Source organism: Myotis yumanensis, unplaced genomic scaffold, assembly GCF_028538775.1.
Source record: "Myotis yumanensis isolate MYYU_CA2020_CCGP unplaced genomic scaffold, mMyoYum1.0.hap1 SCAF_10, whole genome shotgun sequence".
Classification (NCBI taxonomy): Eukaryota; Metazoa; Chordata; class Mammalia; order Chiroptera; family Vespertilionidae; genus Myotis; species Myotis yumanensis.
This window is the reverse complement of record NW_027223761.1, coordinates 24,083,862-24,099,183: the sequence shown is the minus strand read 5'-3', so window position 1 is coordinate 24,099,183 and position 15,322 is coordinate 24,083,862. Positions and strand designations below refer to the sequence as shown.

Here is a 15,322-nt window from a genome sequence, read left to right as displayed (position 1 = left end):
AAATACTAAATTTTAAATACACTTTATAGTACTATTTAACATCCAAAGTATTAGCAGGTCATTTAAATGACTCCCTGTATATATGTTCTTTTTAGAATATTTCAGTCAACTACCTCAACATATTCTTAACACTTTAAGTACAGAGTAGAAGGAATCTTGGATCTGAATTACAAGCACCGGGCTGTACTCTTAGTCTTCATTTGCTTCCATATGATCTTGGATAAGGCACAACTGAGGTTTTCCCTTTATTACTTGGGGATCAATTGGACAGCCATTACTTATAATAGTTTGAGGAAATAGTTTTGAGAACCAAATGAATTAAATACATATAAATGCTTTTTGCAAAGCACTATGTGATTCACAAACCAAAGATATTGTAAGTTATTAAACATCCTGGGATTAAAATGAAAAATTAATATATTCTGTCAAATGATGAGACTCATTTTAGGTATATAACATTTAAAAAGGAAAACAAAAAAACAGAGCTCAATTTTCCTTTCAGTTAGCTCTTCATGAGTTAAGGCAATGGCTTCCAAAGCTATTCCAAGGGGATTCAAGGAAATAAGTTGTGGACAAGAATGGTGGGTACGGGGAAATTGATGGGACACAACAGATTCCTGGCTCTGATTCAAAGTCTTCCCTATTGTTGTTAATCAGAGCAGCACTGAATGCATCTTTTTATGTATTAGACGTCCACGTAAGTGCTGACAGAATAAATGCCACAGCTAAATAGTTATAAATTTATACACTCAATCAATGGTTCCTAACTTTTAAATCAAGGAAGATGTCATCAAAAAACATGAGTAATCTTGAAATGATTCAGTCCTGGTATTGATGTATAACATCCAGGAGAATAAAACCGTTGGAAGTATGAATAGGTCAGTGGGAAAAGAATAGGCATTAATTTTAACACAAGGAAGTAATTACTTTATTACTTAGGAGCCTTAAATATTTAGATAGTAGTACAAATAAATAGTCTGTGATACTTTTCATTTTGGTGAGGATGGGGGAGTACTTCATTTAAGTCAATTGGTAACTATGGGAAAGTCAATAAAAACATTTATTGAATACCTATACCAATTAGGCACAGTGCAGATAAGTTACCTGTTATTCTTAGAAAGGCTTGCTAGCAAGGGTGGCCTGTAGCTGGCACCTTGAACATTGGATTTTGACAGGGTTCTCATCATTTTCAGAATTGATAAGACTGTCTCACTGTGCTTAAACAGTTTGTACAAACAATGGGGCTCATGCTGAACAATTGCTTTCCTTCTGGGAAGTCTGTTTTTGGAAAATACTAAGTACAGGGTGCCCAGAGATGGTCATAGGGAACCACAACCTATGATACATATATGATACATAAGCCCAGCGTGCAAAATCGCGTGGCCCCGCCCACCCGCACAAGCTTCTCCTTGCTCGCAGCCCCGCCCACCTGCGCCAGTCTTTGGTCATTATGGCCTTAGGGCCACAGGCCTTTTATAATATAGATATCTATGTACACATTCATTTATTATTATTTTTATTTGATGCAGTGGGTCCTCGGGTTACGTCGGAGATCTATTTCTACAGCATGACGTAATGTGATTTTTGCTATAAGTCGGAACACACCTACATAAACACCTACGTCACTCACATACACAGCAGTAATGAAGTGAAACAGTAAAAAAAATTTTAAAGAAAGATAACAATTCCTGACCTTTACTTGTGGTAATAATAAAAAACATAAAGCACATATGTACATACGTCGAAATGATGGAACCTTTTTTTTATAAATAAATGGGAGATGGCGGCGTAACCATGAAATGATGTACGTTGAGTCCGACGTAACCCGAGGACTATCTGTATATGTATATACTGTGAAATGATCACCACAATAAGTCTAGTTAACATTCATCACCTCAAGTAGTTACCGAATTTATTTTTTCCTTGGGATGAGAACTTTTAAGATCTCTTTCAGTAACTTTCAAATATGCAATACAGTAATATTAACTAAAGTCGTCACGCTGTATATTACATTATTTCATACCTAGAAGTTTGTACTTTTTGACTCACTTCACATCCTCAGCCCATGCTCCTACCTTCAGCCTCTGGCAACCATCAATCTGTACTCTTTATCAATGAGCTTGAATTTTGTTTTGTTTTTCTAAGATTCTACATATGAGACCATATGGTGTTTGTCTCTTCCTGTCTGAGTTATTACACTTAGAAAACTAAAGCTTATGGGGAAGGGTCAACAGGGAAAAAAGGAAATATCTGTAATACTTTCAACAATAAAGATAAATTAAAAAAATAATCTAGGCAAGGTTATATTGCTAATGTAAGCTAGAATTCAAGACCAATTCCAAAACTCTAACTTTTTCTACTATAACATTCTGCCGGTTTGTAATGCTTTGGTCACTTAACTTTTAAATATGTAAGAATTAAAAATCTTTTTGTACATTTTGAGGCAAAAGTTTATGTTAAGTGTACTGATCTCTTTGTCTTATATAGCAAATACAGTATGGTTAATATAAATTAATGTGTTGCCCTGGCTGGGTGGCTTAATATATCAAAAAGTTGCAGGTTTGATTCTGGGTCAGGGCACATACCTAGGTTATGGGGTGAAACCTGGTTGAGGCACGTGCGGGAAGCAACCCATTGATGCTTCTGTTTTTCCTCTCTCTCTCCTTCCTCTAAAACAGCGGTTCTCAACCTGTGGGTTGCGACCCCTTTGGCGGTCGAACAACCGTTTCACAGGGGTTGCCTAAGACCATCCTGCATATCAGATATTTACATTACGAACCATAACAGTAGCAACATTACAGTTATGAAGCAGCAACGAAAATAATTTTATGGTTGGGTCACAACATGAGGAACTGTATTTAAAGGGCCGGAAGGTTGAGAACCACTGCAACAAAAACAAAAACATATCGTCTAGTAAGGATTAAAACATAGTAATAAATAAATTAATTAATGCTTCTTTTATAACTAGCTCTTGGAGGTAGATTAAGTGTTGGTTAATAAGTGTTTAATGTTTGCTTAAAGTCAGATATACACAGCATGGGGAGATTAGGTTGAGCTTGTATTCACAGAAGAACATCTCCATAAAGTTTTTCCTTTCTCTTTTCTTCTTTTTAAAAATAACTATCTTACTATGATTTCTCTTAAATCATAAGTATAAAAAGTTAATTTCCAGTTATTTGAGAAAACAACTAGAACTCCAGCAGGAAGCCCTAAGAGAAGTTAATTTCTCATTTTTCTAGAGCATGAAAGTGACACCTAACCAACATATCCAAAGTAAAAAAAATAAAGATTGTTATACTTTTTTACTATAATGCTATTATAGACTCAAATGATGTTACTAGTGAGCTAGTAGAGAGAGCATGTCAGATATACTGTACTATCACATAACTGGATACTTGATGTAAAATATATACACTTTTAGTAACTTCATTTTAATGATAGCACAATATTATTCTAGAGTTAAAAATGCTTAAAAACTGCCTACTTAAATATTTAGTTAGCATTAATAGTGAGTGCCACTAAATGGGAAATGGATAGCTAGTAGACAGGTAGAGACAGATTCCTTTTCACAATACAGGTATCCTTTTCAATAGCACATGGCATATGTTACATAAAATAATTAATTAAAAATGCTTTCAAAACTATCAAAAATTAGTTGGAGAAGAATCACATCTTTTATACTTTCTCAGTGCTTCCTAACTGTGTATGCTTTCTGATGCTGACAGACACTTAAAAATAATGTATCCTGTACCAGATAAAACTCAGTTTTCTAGCTTGGAAAAGTGAACTTCTATGTTTCAGGTTCCTTAGGTCTATAGAATAGGTCAATACATATACTCACGCCTCAGTCTGCCTATGTTGCTGTTCCTGAAGACAAGCTAGATCCATCACATGTTTAATTTGTGCTTTCAAATCGTTGTTCTGGAGGTGCAAATGATGACAATAAAGATCTTTATTGAGTTCCTAGGGAAAACAATGTAAAGTATACATCAGATTTCTTTAACAATGTAAAAGTTGAATCAATTTTAATAAAATTTTTATATTGATGTGGATGTGTTAATTTTTTAAATGCTTTTTAAAAATTAATTTCAGAGAAAGAGGTAGGAAGGAATGGTGGGAGGGAGGAAGGAGGAAGAAGAGGAAGGAGAGAGAGAGAGAGAGAGAGAGAGAGAGAGAGAGAGAGAAAAGGAAGGAAGGAAGGAAGGAAGGAAGGAAGGAAGGAAGGAAGAGAGGAAGGAGAGACACATCGATGTGAGACAGAGAGACATCTATTGACTGCCTCCCGGGCTGAGGATGAAATCCAAAACCTGCATATATGCCCTGACCGGTAATGGAACCCACCACCCCTTGGTGTAAGGGATGATTCTCCACCCAACTAATCCACACCAGCCAGGGCTAACAGATTTAATTTTTTTATCCTTGGAAACATTTTGAAAAATAAGCATTCTGGTATAGGTATCTGTAACTTATAAGATAAATTGCAAGTTTCCTCAGAAACAGGTCAGAAACTCACAACCAATTTTATTATGGTCACAGTTTCTTAGTTTATCCAACTTGTTCATTAGACTGAAAATACATGACTATGACCAGTTTTTGCTTAAATGTCTCTTTTTTATGGAGGCTTTTCTTGAGCATGAGATTTAAAGATGGATACCCTCCATCCCCAATAGTCTTTGTTATAGCATTGATCAGTGACTGCTCATATTGTTTCTGTCTATACTAGACTTTAAGGTTGAGCGCCAGAAGAGGGGCTGTGTCAACCTAGTTCAGTGTTACTGCCCCAGTTTACAGTTGCATGTCATAACAATTTCTTGCTTTAGCCGGATCTCGGTATAAGCATCATCCTACAGCAAAAATGTGAAAAATTCTTCTGTAGTTTCCCATTTTCCTAAGCTTCATGTGTGTAGGCCCAGGTGTTACCTAACCTACCCCCTAAAACTACTCATCTTTCCTCAGGCTTACTGAATCTCCATTATGAAAAATGTCAGCTAAGTGGTTACATTGAAATACTGGTAAAAATACAATAGCATTTTTAAAATCTTTAATTGGGAAAATTTTAGTCAACAGAGTGAAAAGAATTAAGGGGCTGAGACAACAATCCCATAAAGTAAAGGAGCTGTGCTTGGAGACATCCTCCTGGGGACAACTCCCATAATCCATTTCAGCTTTTCAATATTCCTCCCAATCTGCAAGTGACCATTAATTCTCTAAAAGCTTAAAGTTGTTTTTCTTTTCCTTTAAAACAAATACTTTATATGCCTGTAGTAGGTACCATGGCAGAAAAACAATGTCATTTAGTGTGTCCTAGATATATTAAAGTTGGGGCTTATTTATATGACTCACAATTATATTTGAAGAAAGACAACCAATATTTTAGAGAAAACTCTCTTTAGGAGTCAGTTATGATATGGTTAGAGTACTGGTGATTTTAGAGATGGGCTCAGCCATAGCACAAATGCAACCTTAAGCTAAAATTAAGGTCTTTATAGAGATGAATTTATCTGACTAAGATTAAGAGCTTGGCTACATGATATTTTTAGTGTTTTCCAGTTAGAAAATTCAATGATCCTGATAGTGCAAACATATTTGCTAAATACTCCATGTTTTCTCGTTAACAACAAAAAAATCCCCTCTTAAATGCTTCCCGTTAATCTTAATCCTTTATTGTTTTAAATACTCTTCTTTTAAAAAGGCAAGCCTTGATTATATAATTATATTAGTCAATAATGGGCCTTGGCTAGCCTGTCATCTTTGAAAAACCAAGTTTACAACTTGAATCTTTTTTTGTCTTCATATACACTAATGATTAAAAGAGCATTGCCTATTCGAAGAACTACAAGTAGGTTAGTAATGGCTGAAGTGAAAAATATAATGAGAGGTGATGTATAAAAGTTGAGGTATTCAGGTGTCATGCTAGGCCTAGGAAATCATAATAGAGAGATTATATTAGAGAGAAAAGCACTGAACAGTGTGATATGATCAGAGTTACATTTTACAAAGCTCATTTCAGTTGCAGTAGAGAGAATGAATTGCAGTGCAATATGAATGAAGGCAGAAAAGACCAAATGTGGAAGCAGGAGTCTGATTTAGTGTAGAAGCAGTGGGAAACAGAGAGAAGTAAATAGTTTTGAGAAGCAAAGAGGTAAATAATGCAAGAGGGTACAGAAAAAAGAGCACCAATTTGAAAGTCATAGTAATAGGTCTGTGTCCAGAGTTGTATGACTGTGGATAAGTCCTTTTACAAAGTTATATCTCAGTTTTCTTACATCTACACTAATAAAAGACAAAGATGCTAATTGGCTGTACCTTTGCTACACCCTAAGCCACACCAACCAGCCAATCAGAGCAACTATAAGCAAATTAACCCAACCAAGATGGCGGTCGGCAGCCAGGGAGCTGGAGCAAGCAGGAGGCTTGGTTGCCCGGGCAATGGAGGAAGCCAAGCTTCCTGCCTGGCCTGAGCTGGCTGTGGCCTCTGCTCATGGAAACAAAGTTTCAATTAAAGAAGATAAATAAATGCCAGATACCTGCTTCCAGCCAGCCTCCACTGGGAGCTGGGTTGACTGGGGGCCGTGGCCAGCCTGCAAACAGCCATTAACCCCTCACCCAGGCTGGCCACACCCTCATGGGGTAAGGGTACCCACTGGGGGGCATAGCCAGCCTGAAAACGGCCCTCTGCCCCTCACCCAGACTGGCCAGGCACCCCAGCAGGACCCCCACCCTGAAGGGGCTGTGGCCAGCCTGCAAACAGCCATCAGGCCCTCACCCAGGCTGGCCAGGCACCCCAGGGGGGACCCCCACCCTGAAGGGGCTGTGGCCAGCCTGCAAACAGCCATTAGCCCCTCACCCAGCCTGGCCAAGCACTCCTATATAATAAAAAGGTAATATGCAAATTGACCCTAACAGCAGAACGACTGGGAATGACTGGTCACTAGGACACACACTGACCAACAGGGGGCAGATGCTCAATGCAGGAGCTGTCCCCTGGTGGTCAGTGTGCTCCCACAGGGTGAGTTCTGCTCAGTCACGAGCCACGCTGACGGCTGCCAGTACAGCGGTGGTGGTGGGAGCCTCCCCCGCCTCCTCAGCAGCGCTAAGGATGTCTGACTACAGCTTAGGCCTGCTCCCTGCTGGCAAGTGGACATCCCCCGAGGGCTCCCGGGCTGCCAGAGGGATGTCTGATTGCCAGCTTAGGCCCAATCCCCCCCAGGGAGCAGGCCTAAGCCAGCAGGTGGTCATCCCAGAGGGGTCCCAGACTGCGAGAGGGCACAGGCCGGGCTGAGGGACCCCCCTGAGTGCACAAATTTTTGTGCACCGGGCCTCTAGTAGGAAATAATAGCTTATAAATAGATACTTTAGCTGTGAAAATAGCCATAGGATAAAGAACTGAGAGTGGAATTAGGGTGGCAAGAATCAAAACAGTTTAATTTTTCAAAATTATAATCATGCATCAAAACACAAGTACTAAAAAAAAAATCAGATCCAGGTTCATATTCAGGTGGGCGAAAGTTCTTCTTAAGAGAGTATAAAAGATTGCTACTGAAATTCTATTTGACTATATTAAAAAATTTAAATTTACTGAAAATAAATCTAACTAACTTTTAACTTTAAAAGTGCTACTAAGTAGAAAACCAAGATGGCGGCATAGGTAAACACGGGAGTTTGCTGCCTCGAACAACCACTTCAAAAATACAACTAAAAGACGGAACGGACATCATCCAGAACCACAGGAAAGCTGGCTGAGTGGATGTTCTACAACTAGGAGGAAAGAGAAAAGCATACCGAGGCTCAGAGGAGGCGCAGTGCTGAAGTAAAATACTAAGGTTCGGAGTGCATGTGGAGCGGGCTGGAGGCTGAGGGCGCGGTTGTTTTCAATCGGGAGGGAGTCTCAGGCTCTGAGCTCCAGTTCTGGGCGAGTCTCTAAGGACCCAGACTCATACGGGAGAAGCAGGACTGTCTGGCATCGTTCAGAACCCTAGGGCAGCTTTCTCTCCGTGGGGCTTGCAGCGACTACTGGGACACTGAGAAGCAGAGCCTCTGAGGGCAAGACTGAGAACAGCCATAATTTCTAACCCCGCCCTGTTGATCCCGTGGGACCTGCCCCGCCCAAGCCCTGCAGGGAGGCTTTTGCTGGATAGCCTCAGGCAAAGGCTAGATTAGCACCTCCCTAGAGATCCAGGAGCCAGGAAGCCCAGAGGTCAGAGTGGGACCATCCAGCTTTAAGCTCCGTGGAACCATAAAAGACACACTCAGGAGGCAGACTCAGTGAGCACCAAAGCCCCATCGAAGCAAGTCTAGCCCCAGAGGGGTGTCTCCAGCACAGAAGTTCTCCCACCGCAGACACAGCTGATTCTCACAGCCAATTGACCTGGAGGTCAATTCCTCACAGTGATAATTACAACAATCAAGGCTTAACCACAACAAGACTGTGCACAAAGCCCACAAGGGGGTGCACCAAGAGTGTCTACCTTAGGTAATTGGGACACTTAGCACAGAAAGGCACTCTATTGACACAGCGAAGCATAAAAAAATGCCGAGACAAAGAAACAGGACACAAACGACAGAATTGGAGGAAAGCAAACTGTTGGATATAGAGTTCAAAACCACACTTTTAAGGTCTTTAAAGAACTGTTTAGAAGCCCTCGAAAAGACTGGTAAGACCGCCGATAAATGTAGTGAGATCCTCAAGAAATCTAATGAGACCCTCGATGTTGTGATAAAGGACAACTAGAAATTAAGCATACACTGACTGAAATAAAGAATATTATACAGACTCCCAACAGCAGACCAGAGGGTCGCAAGGATCAAGTCAAAGATTTGAAATACGAAGAAGCAAAAAACACCCAACCGGAAAAGCAAAATGAAAAAAGAATCCGAAAATATGAAGATAGTATAAGGACCCTCTGGGACAGCTTCAAGTGTAGCAACATCCGAATTATAGGGGTGCCAGAAGATGAGAGAGAGCAAGATATTGAAAACCTATTTGAAGAAATAATGACAGAAAACTTCCCCTACCTGGTGAAAGGAATAGACTTCCAAGTCCAGGAAGCGCAGAGAACCCCAAACAAAAGGAATCCAAAGAGGACCACACCAAGACACATCATAATTAAAATGCCAAGAGCAAAAGACAAAGAGAGAATCCTAAAAGCAGCAAGAGAAAGAAAATCAGTTACCTACAAGGGAGTACCCATACGACTGTCAGCTGATTTCTCAACAGAAACTTTGCAGGCCAGAAGGGAATGGCAAGAAATATTCAAAGTGATGAATACCAAGAACCTACAACCAAGACTACTTTATCCAGCAAAGCTATCATTCAGAAGTGAAGGCCAGATAAAGAGCTTCACAGATAAGAAAAAGCTAAAGGAGTTCATCACCACCAAACCAGTATTATATGAAATGCTGAAAGGTATCCTGTAAGAAGAGGAAGAAGAAGAAAAAGGTAAAGATACAAATTATGAACAACAAATACACATCTATCAACAAGTGAATCTAAAAATCAAGTGAATAAATAATCTGATGAACTGGTGATTGTAATAGAATCAGGGACATAGAAAGGGAATGGACTGACTATTCTTGGGGGGGGGGGGGGGGGGGAGAAAGGGGTGTGGGGGTGAGTGAAGAGATTAGACAACAATCGTGCACCTATGGATGAGGACAGTGGGTGGGGAGTGAGGGCAGAGGGTGGGGTTGGAACTGGGTGGAGGGGAGTTATGGTGGGAAAAAAGAGTAACTAATGTAATAATCTGAACAATAAAGATTTAATTAAAAAAATAAAAAATAAAAAAAAATAAAAGTGCTACTAAGTAGAACAAAAGGCAAAAACAAATTAGTAATAATAATGCCAGAAAGAATACCCTATCATTTTTTAAATTGGGAGTTTATGATACTAGTAAATATGGGAAAGCAAAGGCAAACTAGGTAATTTCTACAATATTTTCCCTTTTTTAATACTAAATAAGTTCTTAAGTAGTTTCCTGAGTCATAAATTACAATTTTGATTATAAAGGCAAACATATCCTATATAATAAGAGAGGGATATGCTAATCAGCCCAGGTATGCTAATCAGTCATGACCAGATATGCTAATTAGTCACAACCAGTATGCAAATTGACCATCATTCCAACACACAACATGGCCGCCCCCATGTGGCCACAAGATGGCCTGTAGGGGAGGGCAGTTGAGTGGGACCAGGCCAGCAAGGGAGGGCAGTTGTGGGGGACTCAGATCTGAAGGGGAGGGCAGTTGCGGGGGACACAGGCCTGCAGGGGAGAGCAGTTAGGGATGACCAGGCCTGCAGGGGAGGGCAGTTAGGGGTGACCAGGACTGCAGGGGAGAGCAGTTAGGGGCAACTGGGCCGGCAGGGGAGCAGTTAGGCATCAATCTGGTTTGCAGGGGAGTGGTTAGGGGGTGATCAGGCTGGCAGGCAGAAGTGGTTAGGTGCAATCAGGCAGGCAGGCGAGTGTTTGGGAGCCAGCAGTCTTGGATTGTGAGAGGTATGTCTGACTGTCCGGGATCGGGACTAAACAGGTAGTCGGACATCCCCTGAGGGGTCTCAGATTGGAGAGGGTGCAGGCTTGGCTGAGACACACACACACACACACACACACACACACACATACACCCATGCACGAATTTCATGCACCCGGCCTCTAGTTACGAGTATAATATAAATTAGGTAAGGCTATTGTGATGAAAATACTCCAGTAATAACACTTAAAAACTATATATATATTAATGTTTTAATGAATGTACTAATGCTACTTGAACCATACACCAAAAAATGATTAAAATGATAAATTTTGTTACATTTTACTATACGCACAAAATTTTTTAGCTCTTCATGAAAAAGCTTTTGCTCACTCGAAGAGCTAAATATTCTATTAGAACATCATGATCATAAGTAATAGTAATAAAGAAAACTAAGAATCTAGTAGTTATTGTAAAATAAGGTAAAAAAATTTTAATTCTAACAAAAATACTGATAATTTCATGTCATTTAGACAATGATTGTCTTGTGATTAAGACTGCTTTAGATACACATGGTCTTTAGCAAATAAATAAAACTCATTATAAATAAGTAAAACAAACCAAAAGCTATGATAAACATTCAACATCTGTTAACTTTCCCAGAGAATCAGTGCTTGTACACTGAATGAGAAACACTCCTTTGGCTAGACATATCAGCTGTTTTCTCTGAAACTTTTTATCCAGAACATGGCTTGGGTAGCTGATGGAGACTGTTACATTTTATGATGAGCCTCTACAGTTTTAGATGCCTCAAGACTAGCTTGGAATTTCAAAAGTTACATTTTCAGACTACTGCTTTTCTTGAAATTAAAAGATTCTAGAATTCAATACCAAAATTAGCTGATACATAGTACAAAATTTCAGAAGAGCAACATCAAAGTAAAGTTGCTACTCCTTTAAAAAAAGTGTAAAGGTCCTGGCCAAGTGAATCAGCTGGAGAGTTGACCCATACACCAAAAGGTTGCAGGTTTGATCCTGGTTGGGGCATGTATGTGAGGCAACCAATCAATGTTTCTCTCTCTCTCTCCACCCCAACCCCATTCTCCCTCTCTCTAAAATCAATAAACATATCCTTAGGTGAGGATAAAGAAAAAAAAAAAAGTGTAAAGAAGTTCTTTTAAAGTATTAGTTATTTGATTCAAAATCAGGTCCATTGGCCCTGGCCAGTTGTTCAGTGGTTAGAGCACTGGCCCACTGACCAAAGGGTCACGGGTTCAATCCCTAGTCAAGGGCACGTACTTTGGTTGCAGGTTCAATCCTGGGCTCTGGTTAAGGCACGTGAGGGAGGCAAGAGTTGATATGTCTCTCTCACATCGATGTTTCTCTCTCTCTCTCTCTCTTCCCCTCGCTCCCTCCCTCCCATCCACTCTCTAAAAATCAATGGAATAATATCCCCAGGTGAGGATTAACAACAAAACAGAATAACATTTAAAAGTAACTTTACTCTTCTGAAAGTAAAGGCGAATCTAGTAGGCAATTAGTGATGCAGTTGATATGCTCAGTTAAAAACGTAAAATTAGTCAATTAAATCTCAGAGAAATGGAGCAATAGTTTTCTTACAAAAAATATCCACTCAAGAACAAAGACAATAAGTCAAAGAGCTCAGTTCTTACAAAATAAATCTGAATATACAGGCACACTTTGTTTTATTGTGCTCTGGAGATACTGTGCTTTCATCAACATTGAGGCAATACTCTCCACCAGCAAAAAAATTTTGACTCAATGAGGGCTCAGATGAGGGTTAGCATTTTTTTTTAGTAATACCTTTAAATTAAGGCATAAACATTTTATTATATATTATGCTATTGCATACAAGGACTACAATATACTATCAACATAATATTTATATGCACTGGGAAAAATTTGTTACTTGCTTTATTGCGATATTTGCTTAATTGCAGTGGTTTGAAAATGAACTCACAAAATGAGGTATGCCTGTATACACGTCTGTACCTTTGGAATATCACCATTTTGACCTAAGAGTCTCATTTCGGTTTCGACACGATGGAGCCAATTAGTATTCTCATCAAATTGCTTCAATTCTTCTTCCCTTTTCTTCTGTAAGTAGCAGCGACGAGTTTTTAACATTGCAAGTCTATGATCTCGTTTGCAAGTGGCCTGAAAAACAATGCATTTAAGTCAATTTAATTCTTAGGATAACTGATGCATGTGATATTAGTAAAATAGTATATTTTCTCATAAGTGTGCTACTGCAGTCTATTAAGTGAGGCTATACTTTCGTACTTAAAGCTATTTCTTCTCTGAAATCTCACAATACTACTGCTTGCAGGAAAATAAAAACTGAGCTGTGAGTCATTTTATAAAATTACATGTTGAGAGTTTATGGCTTTCAGAAACAGAATGGCCAAATTGAAGACTATAAATAACTTTCGTGTATGAGTGTGTTAAAATACATTTCTTTAAATGTTTCATTTGAAAATTCCATACACTGATAAGTCCCATGATTTTCTTACTAAAAATTAAAATAGATACATGTCCTATTCTTGTCCTCACTCCAATTTGAAAGATGTGAAGAGATAGAGTTTTACTGCTATGATTTTACCTATAAGGCCTTTAGGTTGGCTGGTGCAAATAACTGAAAATAGAGCTTATATCAGAATGGTCATAAATATCTGATCTTGCTTGATGCATAATGGATATTCCAAATATTTTCTGTGTTTTAACCTAGGCCTGAACTGAGATCAAAACTGGCCTTTTGGTTTCTTACCCCAAGGGTCTTACACACTTTCATAGAACTGTGGGCTAGAGCAGCTTGACCTGTCTGGGCTATTTTCCAAAAAGACACTGAACTTGATAAACATCGATTATGATGGCTGGACCCAAGAAAACAGATCCCCATGAATTAATATATGCACCTGAAGCTGATTTTGGAAGTAGAAAACTACATGAAAACACATCTGAGGTGGTGGTCTAAGAGAACTTGGAAGTAATAAGAGAAAGCTTTTTAATAAATAATATATGAATGTATCTTGTGCAATACCCACTTAATTAAATTACATAAATACATAAAAAATAAAATTAACCTGATCCTCAATGAATACCAAAACTGAGGCAAAAAAAAGTTATCCAGTATTTTCAAAATGTTTATTTTTCCACTCTTTGGTGACCTGGCTCTGCACATGTCCATGAATACCATTTTATTTTTATCACTAGAGGCCAAGTGCACGAATTCATGCCTGCTCCCCCGCCCTCTGGTCGAAATTCTGGTTGAACTCCCAGTCAAGGGGACAATTTGCATATTAGCCTTTCATTATATAGGATGCTTAGAACTCATGCTTCTTGAGTTTACATCTTACTAGTCCTAAAACATGCTGAGCCTTAAACTGTGCATATTATAGTTTCACCTTTTGTACTAATACATCTCCTGTTAGATAAATGCATGAATTTTGAGTCTATCCATTTATTCACATTTCCCATCCTTTTATTCTCTGACTTTCTCAGACTTCCCAGTTCCTTAATTCTCTCTTTAGCTATATCTAAGATGCAAAAAGCATAGAGATAAGAGCATAGGCTCCGGAATCAGCTTTCTTGAGTTCAGATCACAGCTTTTTGACACCTATGAGCTCCGTGACCTTGGGCAAAATGAATTATATGTGCCTCGTTTCCTCACCTTAATTATGAGACTAATAGTATATATTTCATAGAACTGAATGATTTAATATACATAAAGTACTTAAAACATTGCCTAGTATTGTATCTATAAAGCGAAATTTTAAATTTATTAACTAAACTTTAATTTCTGGATACTTCATTTGTTTTTTTTCTCAGATATAGATATTCTTTTATCTTTGATTCATTTATTCATTCATTTTTATGACTTTATTCATTTTTATACTTTTTATTAGATTGTTCTATTAGCTAAAGTTTTGAGTATTATATCATATTTCAAAGCTGTTGATTTGTTTATGCTGAACTGTTCCACCACATTTTTTGAATTTTGGATAGTAAATTCTCATTGGTGGTTTAAGTTGAAGGTATTTTACTAGGTTCATTTTGCATTACTTCTGCCCAGGTGCCCATAGATTATCACTGGTCTGATACCATTTTCTATGTTAACTTCTCATCTTAGAAATTTGCTAAATAACACACAATATTGTAAGAATTCAAATCTCAAATCCTGTGAAAAGTATGTCTATAACGAAAGTCTTCCAATGGTTTGTTTTTCCTTATCACTTGGGCTTGTCGCCTTGTCTTCCTGTGCTAGTTGGTAAGATTTTTTTCCTGATGCACTCCCAATATGAAGGATGCAGGCCTCTGAGGTTCCCAGCTTTATGTGGTGGCTGTCATTTCTAACCCCCTGCCTCTCTTGGGTCCATTACCTAAACAGTGGTGTACATCTAAGGCAAGGAAGTAAGAGTGTTTTGTGTGCTTTGAAAGGGAGGGCAGTGTACTACTGCACTAAATAAAACCAACTCGCCCTGACCTGTTTGGCTCAGTGGATAGAGCGTCGGCCTACGGACTGAAGGGTCCCAGGTTCGATTCCGATCAAGGGCATGTACCTTGGTTGCGGGCACATCCCCAGTGGGGGGTGTGCTGGAGGCAGCTGATTGATGTTTCTCTCTCATCGATGTTTCTAACTCTCTATCCCTCTCCCTTCCTCTCTGTAAAAATCAATAAAACATATTTTTTTTTTTAAAAAAAAAACCAACTCAAAGTTGGTCTGCTTTTCATAATACCATGCTATGGAAATTCTAATAATGTCAGTGATAAAATATTTTTCCCTGGGGAAAAATTTGTCATTGGTCTAAGTTGCCTGCATCTGGCGTAGACTATT

The 15,322-nt window shown here is 38.8% G+C and overlaps 1 protein-coding gene across 1 annotated transcript in view; it reads right to left on the bottom strand.

Annotated features, from left to right (window-relative positions):
• Positions 1-15,322, bottom strand: part of KIF18A (kinesin family member 18A) — an 80,450-nt gene that overhangs the window by 36,806 nt on the left and 28,322 nt on the right. Inside the window, exons 12-13 of the mRNA XM_070426621.1 lie at positions 12,481-12,645; positions 3,842-3,963 (exon numbers count right to left, since the gene is read on the bottom strand). Of these exons, the coding sequence (XP_070282722.1) occupies positions 3,842-3,963; positions 12,481-12,645 (287 nt within the window). The remainder of the gene's footprint in view (positions 1-3,841; positions 3,964-12,480; positions 12,646-15,322) is intronic.